Source organism: Babylonia areolata, chromosome 14 (assembly GCF_041734735.1).
Source record: "Babylonia areolata isolate BAREFJ2019XMU chromosome 14, ASM4173473v1, whole genome shotgun sequence".
Taxonomy (NCBI): domain Eukaryota; kingdom Metazoa; phylum Mollusca; class Gastropoda; order Neogastropoda; family Buccinidae; genus Babylonia; species Babylonia areolata.
The window spans coordinates 25,985,983-25,997,875 of NC_134889.1; the positions used below are offsets into that span (position 1 = coordinate 25,985,983).

The window sequence follows — 11,893 nt, forward strand, 5'->3', positions numbered from 1 at the left end:
AGCTGTTAACGTGCAACTGCATCTTCAGAACTTCAACCAGAAGCGTATTCTTCTTCTTCCGCGTTCACTTGTATGCACACGAGTGGGCTTTTACATGTATGACCGTTTTTACCCCGCCATGTAGGCAGCCATACTCCGTTTCCGGGGGTGTGCATGCTGGGTATGTTCTTGTTTCCATAACCCACCAAACACTGACATGGATTACAGGATCTTTAACGTGCGTATTTCATCTTCTGCTTGCATATACACACGAAGGGGGTTCAGGCACTAGCAGGTCTGCACATATGTTGACCTGGGAGATCGTAAAAATCTCCACCCTTTACCCAACAGGCGCCGTCGCCGTGATTCGAACCCGGGACCCTCAGACTGACAGTCCAACGCTTTAACCACTCGGCTATTGTGCCCGTCTAACCAGAAGCGTCAATCCTGCAAAGACAGGAGACAAGACTTACCATGTGCTATTGCCTGACCAAAGTGGAGTGATGGCCTAGCGGTGACGCATCCGCCTAGGAAGCGAGAGAATCTTAGCGCGCTGGTTCAAATCACGGTTCAGCCGCCGATATTTTCTCCCCCTCCACTGGACCTGGAGTGGTGGTCTGGACGCTAGTCATTCGGATGAGACGATAAACCGAGGTCCCGTGTGCAACATGCATTTAACGCACGTAAAAGAACCCACGGCAACAAAAGAGTTGTTCCTGGCAAAATTATGTAGAAAAATCAACTTCGATAGGAAAAACAAATAAAACTGCACGCAGAAAAAAAAATACAAAAAAATGGGTGGCGCTGTAGTATAGTGACGCGCTCTCCCAGGGGAGAGCGGCCCGAATTTCACACAGAGAAATCTGTTGTGATAAAAAAAAAAAAAAGAAATACAAATACAAAGTTGTGACCCGTTTGTGCGTCTGCTTCTGGGCTGCGTTCTGATCTCCCGAGTCACTGAAGTCTTCATCCTTCATACTGGAGTACCGTGACGACAGTCCAACTACAATACTGTTGGATATTATTACACTGCCCCCCGTCCCTGCCTCTCCAATAAAGAAAAACACAACGCTGTTTCACAGGGAGAGACATCCAAACACAGCTGCATACATAACACTTAAAACAAAACAAAACAAAACAAACAAAAAAACCACACCAGAACTATCCATCATAGTCTCAGAGACAAAACACCAACAGGTAACTGTCAGCAAAAACCAACAAAGGGAGCAGCGTTTCAGGTAATACAAAAACACCATGCATGTTCAACAAACATGATCAGCAACATAATCACCTCACTAACAACATGTCCTTTTTACCCCCCCTGCCCCCTTCCCTTCTTTAATGAATTAATCAATTAATGCGAATAAAAGATTTCAGTTCACACCAAACTCTGGTTTCAGCCACAATACCAGTCTTCTGACCAGCATCCTACCATAAGGTGCCAGATGAGCGGAAAGTAAATAAACATGCCACAAGTTTCCGCGCGAACACTGTCAAATCCTACGTACAACCAGAGAAAAGCCGGAGCAACGAATGTTTCGTATGAATGAACATATTAACTGGCATACATTCAACAGTCGGTTATACTGATCATAGGCTCTGAAGCAAATCAGCCATGCTTTCTACAAGTCACATGTGTACAGGAACGGCTGAGACATAAATAGTAATAACAAACAAAAAACAAAACAAAATTGATTCACAACTGAAATTTCATCTTCAGTTTCACAAACCTGACGAAATCAAACACACAGAAAAAGCTGTCAACCTCTAGACCTTCAAAGTGAAATAAACAAAGTTACACACCAGCACAAATTTAAAAAAAAAAAAAAAAAAAAAAAAAAAAAAAAAAAAATATATATATATATATATATATATATATATATATCACTTCTGTTTTCATAAAAACCAGCAGACCAAAGACACACACATATCACTGTTGCCAGAAACAACTGCCATCAAAGTCAGATCATTCATAACAGTCACTACCTGTTTCACAATCAGTTTGTTCATGCAAGTGATCATTTCACACTTGGACACAATCTATCTGTTTGGTATTACAGGGTAACATCTCATTTAAACCCCTCCCCACCCCCAACCCTTCAACCCCACCCACACACACTTCTCTAGTGAAATGAACTGACCTACATGTAGTGAGCAATCAAATATTAAACTAACGGCTGATCAAACTTTTGCCATGCTATCTGTTAGCGGGTAAGGAAGACTGCTTCACTCCGTGAGGGAAAAGTTAGAAGTGACAGTGACAGCTAAACATACACCTACACGCACATGTTATAACACAGACATGTTATAAAAAGACCAGGGAACAGTCCTCTTAGTTCCTAACTCCCTCAATAAGTGAACAAAAGTGTACCAAATACAAAAAAACAACAACAGATCAACAGAAAGAACAGCGCTGCCGTACGCCGAGAACATATCATTCTACTGATTCAGTCAAGATAAAATACAAAAGTGAGAAGAAAAAAAGATGAGAAAGAAAAGTGAAGTATTAAAGATGCAAAGCGAGAAAAAAAAAAAGAAAAAAGAAAAGAATGTATGCTTGACAACACCCCACACAACCCAACTCCACCCCCCAAAAAGAGTTTGAAAAACATACCTGCAACACTACCTTGTGAAATATCAAAAAAAATAAAAATAATAATAATAATAGATTTTTTTTATTTTTAAATATATATATATCTTGTCAAGAAATGGTAAAAGAAAATAGACATGTCTAGCTACTTTCCCACTTCGAACAACAAACAAATACGCTAACTTCTGCACCAGAAAGAAACCCACATCCACAAGCCTCAAACACTAAGCTCTGCTAGATTCGGGGGCGGTGGGGAAGAATGAAGACTGGTTGAAAGTCTGCAAGGTCCTCAGCATTGGCCTCCCCCTCATGAAGGCAATGCTGCGACCAAGAACCACAAGGGATGCACATCACTTTCTTGAATGCTGGCAACAGGTGGTGATCGTAAGATTACAAACTGGCCATTGCCCGTCTCAATGCCCACCTCTTCAGAAAGATGAAGCTGGCACCATCTCCTACCTGCTCCTGTGGTCTCAAAGACCGAACACCAGAACACATTCTTCAGACCTGCCCCCTCCTGAAGGGGCTCAGAGACACCGTGTGGCCGACACCAACCCTACTGCACACCAAGCTCCATGGCTCCAGACAGGACTTGGAGAGGACGACACCAACCCTACTGCACACCACGCTCCATGGCTCCAGACAGGACTTGGTGAGGACGACACCAACCCTACTGCACACCACGCTCCATGGCTCCAGACAGGACTTGAAGAGGACGACACCAACACTACTGCACACCATGCTCCATGGCTCCAGACAGGACTTAGAGAGACAACACCAACCCTACTGCACACCACGCTCCATGGTTCCAGACAGGACTTGGAGAGGACGACACCAACCCTACTGCACACCACGCTCCACGGCTCCAGACAGGACTTGGAAAGGATGACACCAACCCTACTGCACACCATGCTCCATGGCTCCAGACAGGACTTGGAGAGGACGACACCAACCCTACTGCACACCAAGCTCCATACAGGACTTGGTGAGGACGACACCAACCCTACTGCACACCACGCTCCATGGCTCCAGACAGGACTTGGAGAGGACGACACCAACCCTACTGCACACCAAGCTCCATGGCTCCAGACAGGACTTGGTGAGGACGACACCAACCCTACTGCACACCACGCTCCACGGCTCCAGACAGGACTTGGAGAGGACGACACCAACCCTACTGCACACCACGCTCCATGGCTCCAGACAGGACTTGGAGAGGATGACGTCATTCATCAAACGGGCTGGACTGACACTGTGAAGAGGCGAAGAAGAAGGAGAAGTAGAAGTCTCTCAGCCAAGATCACTTCCAGGACTTCCCTCCCCGAACGCCACCCAGGAATTTGAAGACCCCAAATCTGACAGCCACAGTTCTCCCCCTTGGAATACCAGATGGACCTCCCACCCAGACAAACATCCAGGACTCACCCCCTTCAATAATGCCACCTTGATTGAACCAATCCCTGAACAACTTGACCAGAACTCTTCCACCGCCAAGTTTCTGAGTGAAAACCACTCCACAGCACCCAATATTTTAGATACAATCCTCTCAGTCACAGGTTTCAGTTCATGTCAAAACAACACCATAGACTTGTTCACTTCAAACTGGGTCAGGAGGCAAAGGTTAGTCATTGTTCTGTTGGCGGGGAAACTGGCTACAGCTGTCATGCTTTGTTACAATGTGAAAAACGGTCCTTTCAACATGACCCCTCAAAGTCGACTAAAGTTGCTTATGGTGATGCACTGTCCAGTCGACTAAAGTTGCCTATGGTGATGCACTGTCCAGTCGACTAAAGTTGCCTATGGTGATGTACTGTCCAGTCGACTAAAGTTGCCTATGGTGATGCACTGTCCAGTTGACTAACGTTGCTTATGGTGATGCACTGTCCAGTTGACTAAAGTTGCCAATGGTGATGCACTGTCCAGTTGACTAAAGTTGCCAATGGTGATGCACTGTCCAGTTGACTAAAGTTGCCTATGGTGATGCACTGTCCAGTTGACTAAAGTTGCCTATGGTGATGTACTGTCCAGTTGACTAAAGTTGCCTATGGTGATGCACTGTCCAGTCGACTAAAGTTGCCTATGGTGATGCACTGTCCAGTTGACTAAAGTTGCCTATGGTGATGCACTGTCCAGTCGACTAAAGTTGCCTATGGTGATGCATTGTCCAGTCGACTTAAGTTGCCTATGGTGATGCACTGTCCAGTCGACTAAAGTTGCCTATGGTGATGCACTGTCCAGTTGACTAAAGTTGCCTATGGTGATGCACTGTCCAGTCGACTAAAGTTGCCTATGGTGATGCACTGTCCAGTCAACTAAGGTTGCCTGTGGTGGAAGAAGAGTCAAGAGGTTTTTACCAATAGGTTGAAAAACTCAACAACTTTAGGCAAGATCAATCACTTCCATCTCTTCTGCCTTAGGCGTTGTCTGTGCACATTTTTTCTTCGTGTTGATTGTTTTGGCTTCTTCTTCGTTCCTTCACTTTGACTACCAGCTACATCCCCACTTTAACCCCGTGACTGCTGAAATTAGGTAGAGAGAGATCACAGTACGTCATCAGTTTCAACTGTTTTTCCCACTGTTTGTGAACATTCCAATGATGTCATTCATTTTGCGGAACTCGAAGTCATATAATCCTGAGCGGGATTACAGAATAGGGAATTGTGTATTATCTCCAAAGAGAATTTGAATTACTTTGTGGTGTAACCTCTATAAAACAACTGTTCGACCAATTTTGGAATATGGTAATATAATTTGGTATCCCAGACTAATAAGACAGTCTAAAGCAGTTGAACAGGTGCAAAAGAGAGCAACTAAAATGATACCAGAGTTAAGAGATTTGGACTACCAAAACCGTTTGAGACAACTAAACTTGCATTCACAAAAATACAGAAGATATAGAGGAGACATGATACAAGTATTCAAGATAATTAATAAAATGACTGAAACTGACCCCTGCACCTTCTTTTCTACTAACAAACTCCATGTTACCAGAAGTTCAAATACTAACCTTTTCACAAAATTTTGCTGAACAAATATTCGTAAGTTTTCTTTTAGCTTTAGAGCAGTTAAAGGATGGAATGCACTGAATAATTCAACAAAAAAACAGCTAAAACTATTGACCAGTTCAAGAATCTTCTAGACAATGACTCTAAATCATTAATAAAACCATTCGATTTTGATGAAGGAACATTTTTAAAAAATTTCATACGCATGTACGCAACCCTAAACTATTTCTATATTAACAAGGGGCGTTGAAAAGGCAAAAAGGCTTAAAAAAAAAAAAGTCCCATATTCTGTACCTGTACTTGTAAAACAAGTAAAGACAGAGAGAACTGGTTGCCATGTCAACCAGTAGTGCCCCTACAGCTGGAGATGGTCACACCCGATTCTTCTTCCACTTACCTCTTCCTTTCAAGCCGGACAAGCACTGTCCCAAATCTTGGCTCAAAATGCAACCATCATGCAAGTGCTACATTTTTAACACCAACGTGAAGTCGGTTCTACTCTATGGCTCAGAGACGTGGAGAGTGACAAAGACCAGCACCCACAAGCTTCAGACATTCACCAACAGATGTCTAAGAAGCATCCTGAACATCAGATGGCCAGAGGTTGTCTCCAATGAAGAACTTTGGAACAGGCCCCACTGGAGACGGAAATCAAGAAACGGAAATGGGGATGGATAGGCCATACACTACGCAAGGCTGCAACAAACATCACAAGACAGGCTCTTGATTGGAACCCACAGGGGAAAAGGAAAGTTGGCCGTCCGAAGCAGACCTGGCGGAGAAGCATTGAGGCAGAGACAAGGGCGGCTGGAATGACGTGGGCCGAACTGAAGAGGACCAGCCAGAGCCGGGTGCGTTGGAGGAGTGTTGTTGCGGCCCTATGTTCCCCACGGAATCAAGAGGAATAAGTAAGTCAAGTCATGCAAGTGCTACAGTTTCCAAAATGGACGCACCGCAAAGGCTCAGAGGAAACGCGCTGCCCACAAGGCACCAGCCGCTTCCACTTCAGCACCACCTACCCACAAATGTCCCACACGTGGGCGAGCTTTCCGGGCCTGCACTGGCCTCACCAGTCACCTCTGGACCCACAGTCAGAGATCCTCCATCTAACACTGAAGTTGTGGTCATCTTCCACTTCCATAAGACAAGCAGCAGCATAGTTTCTAACTTCAAAGAAAGACCTTCAAAACTTTTCTTAAGGACAAAACAAGTATGCACACACACACACACACACAAAAAAACAAAAACAACAACAAACAAACAGGGAGTAGGGTGAGCACAGAAAAAAAAAATCACCATTTTCCTTTCGAAATTATATTTTAAATATTCATTCAACTGTTACACCTTTAATAAAAAAAAAACAAAAAAACAAACAAAAAAACACAACAAACAATCAAACAAATAAACTTTCTGAGAAATCAGTTTTATTGATCAACTACACACAAATATATCACAATTTTTTTTTTTTTTTTATCTCCGAGCTCTCACAGCTCTTCATCACACACTCTCTCTCTCTCTCTGTGTCTCAGTGGAGAACGCAGAGGAAGGATAAAAGTCTTCAAAGTGACTCGTTCTCCTCTTTCCAAGTACAACATTTGGCTGTCAGGTTCACACTGCCACCATTTGTATCTGCCTCGCTTCCTTGGCCATCTCCACTTCTCTCTCTCTCTTCTTTCTTTCTTGCACACTCACTCACTCACTCACTCATTCTCACGTGCACTCACACACACTTTCTCTCTCTTTCTCTCTCTCACACACACACACACACCCATAAACACACACCCATAAACACACACACACAGAAGAGCTGACTGAGAATGATGATGGGGAATCTTCCTCCCACTTCCACCCTCCTCCTCCTCCACACTCCCCCCCCCACCCCTGTCCACCCCTCCCTACCTCCCTTATTCCTTCCTTCCCTCCCCTCCCCCCCCCTCCCCCCTCCCCCCCTCTCTCTCTCTCACATCTCCATCCGCTCAGGCCTCTCTCCCCGCCTCTCCTCCTCCTGCCCCCCCTCCATCCCGCCCTCCACCACCCCCTCCGCCACATCCCCCACCACCTGTGCCTCCTGGAAATGAAACACCCCCTCCTCCTCCACCTCCCCCTCCTCCATCTCGTAGTAGTCCTCCGCCTCGTCGTCCAACTCATCCTCAACATCCGCTTCCACCACCTCCTCCTCCTCCTCCTCTTCCTCGTCCACCCCCACAAGGTCGTCTATGTCTTCGTCACCACCACCACCACCACCACCGGCACCTGCACCAGCGAAAGCGCCTGCAGCGTTGAGAGCTCCGTGGTGGTTGTTGTCATCATCGGTGCCGCAGTGGTCCGGGTCGTACCCCACGCTGCGCGCCTTGTCCATCCGGGTCAGGGTTCGGCGGAGCAGGACCTTAATCTGTTCCTTCGTCCCCGGCTCAGCCAGCACTCGCTCCAGCGTCCGCCGTCCATTCCCAGACTCCAGCAGGCGGCAGTACTTGTCGGCTGGGGTTTTTTTTTGAGGTTTGGTTTGGTTTGTCCAGGGGTGGGAATTGAGGTAGGGGGGGGGGCGGGGTTTTGGGGGGGTGAGGGGGTGTGGGGGGGAACCATTGGTGAAGTGGGTTGGGTCCAGTCAGCAGCGAAGAAGCATGGTGCAGGAACCAGCCACCAGAGGAGGAGAAGGAGAAGGAGGAGGAGGAGAGGAATGAGAGAAAGGGAAAAAAACAGATTTAGTTTTCAGTATCAGTTTCCTCAAGGAGGGTTCACTGCATTTCGGACACATCCCAACTTCGTTACACCACACCTGCTAGATCTGACCAGCAGCCTAACTATGAGCTTAGTCAGGCCTTGAGTGCATACTGTATGGTGGGGTTTTTTTTGACTCACTTGTGTAAACAAAGTGAGTCTATGTTTTAACCCGGTGTTCGGTTGTCGTGTGTGTGTGTGTGTGTGTGTGTCTGTGTGTCCGTGGTAAACTTTAACATTGACATTTTCTCTGCAAATACTTTGTCAGTTGACACCAAATTTGGCATAAAAATAGGGAAAATTCAGTTCTTTCCAGTCATCTTGTTTAAAACAATATTGCACCTCTGTCTTACTTCCAGTAAGAAAAGAAGCCTAATTATATGCAAACTACATTTACCGTTATATTTATATTTTTTGTATTCTCTAAACTTGGCACTTTGACCTCTTATTCTGACACAACAACAAGAGGAGTCATTATTATCATTTTTTGTTCAAACAGGAACTTCTTTTGATAAGCATGGAATTTTTATTTGTTTTGCAAACGTTTTGGTGCAGATAGTAAAAAAGGGAAATTACTCTGTAATTAATGCTAGGGGACTTAATTTATCACAAGTGAGTCTTGAAGGCCTTGCCTCTCTTGTTTATGTACATAATGAGAGTGGACATCTTCAACAGCGTTTTGCCACAGGACAACGTTTATGTTGCCATGGGTTCTTTTTCAGTGCTCCAGTTACCATTTCCCACATTCTCCATTGTTTTACTCTTTGTGCACAAAAACTTACACACACACACACACACACACACACACACACACACACACACACAGCACAGCACAGCACACTCACCACAAACACAACCTCCATGCACACAGATGCCCACATACACCAACACAAACACCACACTCGCACCACACACACACTCCACACAATATACAAATACACACACCACACACAAACATACACCACACACACACACACCACGCACACACAAAAACATGAACACCACACACATACCACGAGCACACACACACACACACACACACCAAGTATGTTCAACTTTTTCAGTCTGAGTTGGGCAACTTTCTAATCTTCCTACAGCCTCTCAGATACTCACGGGAGACGGTGGTGAGGTTGCAGAGAGCCCAGCAGGCCCAGTACTGCACGATGGGCGTCTCAAAGTGGTTCACCAGCCTCAGGATGGGCTCAAACGACCTGCACAACCATCACAACAACAATAAAAAAAAAAAAATTTTAATTTAAAATCATCATCATCATCAGAAAAGGAGGAGAAAGAGGAAGAGGAGGAAGAGAAAAAAAAGGAGAGGAGGGGGATGAGGAAGAGGAAGAGGATGAAAAAGAAGAAGAATGGGTAAAGGAAGACGAAGGTGAAGAATGAATGATATGATGAATGAATGAATGAATCTTTATTTTCCAACCGTGGAGATATAAGCACACTGGCTGATTTACACACCGCTTGCTGCTGTAGACATACACAGACATACAGAGGAACAAACAGACTTACAGAAGGGCAAAGAAGAGGGAGAGGAAGAGGAGGGATGACGAAGAAGAGGAAGAGGACGAGAAAGAGGAAGAAAAAGAAGAAGAGGAGAAGGACAAGTATAAGAGGAGGAAGAGGAGGAGGAGGAAGAAGAGGAGGAGAATGAAGAAGAGGAGGAGGAGAAAGAGGAGGAGGAGGAAGAAGAAAAGGAGGAGAAAGAAGACGAGGAGGAGGAGAAGGAAGAAGCGGAGGAGGAGGAGGAAGAAGAGGAGGAGGACGACGATGACAAAGAAGAAGAAAAAGACGAAAAAAAAAACACCCAAAAAACAGAAGAAAAAGAAGAAGGTGAAGAAGACCTGTAGTTGATGTTGCGCTTGGAGTTGAGGGGCCAGCGGGCGATGGCGGCCCTCATGCGCTGCATGACCAGGTGTCGCCGTGGGGTCTTCAGCCTCCAGGCCTTGGGCCCGTCAAAGCACAGGTGGGACAGTACGCCGCATGCATTGTAGCTCACCTCGATCCCGTCGCTCTCTGACTGCAGCAGGTCGCTGTTGGGAGAGACCCGAACAATTCACAATTATGAAAGGATGATGTGCGTGTGTTAAGGTATTCTGTCTGCTTTGCAAAAAAAAAAAAAAAAAAAAAAAAAGGAAAAAAAAATTTCTTCAGGAGTTCGCTGTGGGGACCCATACAATTCGTATCAATGAAAGTTGAGGGGGTGGAGGGATGGGGGTGTAAAGGTTTTCAGTCTGCTTAACAAAAAAACAAAGAGAAAAAAAAACAAAATTCTTCAGGAGGTTGCCGTAGAACCATATAATTCGTATTAATGGAAGGAGGGGTATGTGTATATGTCTCCAGTTTGCTTAGCAAAAAAATAAATAAAATAATTTCTTCAGGTTGCTGTGAAACAATACAATTCGTATTAATGAAAGGAAGTGTGTGTGTGTATATATGTCTTCAGTCTGCTTAGCAAAAAAAAAAAAATTCTTCAGGTCGCTGTGGAACTGTACAATTCGTATTAATGGAAGGAGGGGTGTGTCTATAGATCTTCAGTCTGCTTAGCAAAAAAAAAAAAAAATCTTCAGGAAGTCGCTGTGGAACTGTACAATTCGTATTAATGGAAGGAGGGGTGTGTCTATAGATCTTCAGTCTTCTTAGCAAAAAGAAAAAAAAAAAAAAAAATCTTCAAAAACTATTAAAAAAAAAAGTCACACATGAATATGTCAGTATGCAAAAACGTGCACTTTTCCCATGGTGTCTTTTTCCAAACCCTGGTTTTCTTTTCCAACACCCACGTTCCCCCCTCCCCCCAGCACCCCCCCTCCCTCCCCCTCTGAAAAAAAAAGTCACATACAAACTTGTAAGTATGCATAAACACACACAATTTTTTCCATGCTATTTCCAAATCCCTGTGTTATTTTTCCAAAACATAAAAAAAAAGACAGTCACAAAAGAACATGCAAGTATGCACAAACACATACACTTTTTCCAAAACCTTACGTTACCTTTCCATGACCCCCTAGAAAAAAAAAGCCACACACAAAACATACAAGAATGCACAAACACATACACTTTTTCAACTTTTTTTTTTTCCTTTTCCAAAACCCTGCATTAATTTTCACAGACCCAAAAACAAAAGCCACACACACAAGCACGTCAACATGCACAAACACATACACTTTTTCAATCTTTTTTTTTTCCAAAACCCTGTGCTAATTATCACAGACCCCCAAAAAAGTCACACACATACACAGTCAGTATGCACAAACACATGCAACTTTTCCTTCTTTTTTCCCCCCCAACCCCCCCCAAAAAAACCCTCGGTTACTTTTCCAAGATCCAGCAACAAGAAGAAGTCATCTACAAACATGTAACTATGCGCAAGCACACAGTTTTTCCATGCCTATTCTAAAACCCAGCATTACTTTTCTAACCCACCCACCCCCAAAAAACACTCACGAGAAATATGTAAATAGGCACAAACACATACACACCGCTTGCTGCTGTAGATATACACAGACATACAGAAGAACAAACAGACTTACAGAAGCATTCATGCTCAGGTTTTGTTGATGTTTTTCCCTTGGTGTGTGTGTGTGTGTGTGTG

General features: G+C 44.5%; 1 protein-coding gene across 1 annotated transcript in view; it reads right to left on the reverse strand.

Moving 5' to 3' along the window:
• Positions 1-2,793: 2,793 nt before the first annotated feature.
• Positions 2,794-11,893, reverse strand: part of LOC143289659 (protein zer-1 homolog) — a 37,923-nt gene continuing 28,823 nt past the window's right edge. Inside the window, exons 15-19 of the mRNA XM_076598708.1 lie at positions 10,146-10,334; positions 9,406-9,503; positions 7,634-8,052; positions 6,528-6,589; positions 2,794-2,890 (exon numbers count right to left, since the gene is read on the reverse strand). Of these exons, the coding sequence (XP_076454823.1) occupies positions 2,794-2,890; positions 6,528-6,589; positions 7,634-8,052; positions 9,406-9,503; positions 10,146-10,334 (865 nt within the window). The remainder of the gene's footprint in view (positions 2,891-6,527; positions 6,590-7,633; positions 8,053-9,405; positions 9,504-10,145; positions 10,335-11,893) is intronic.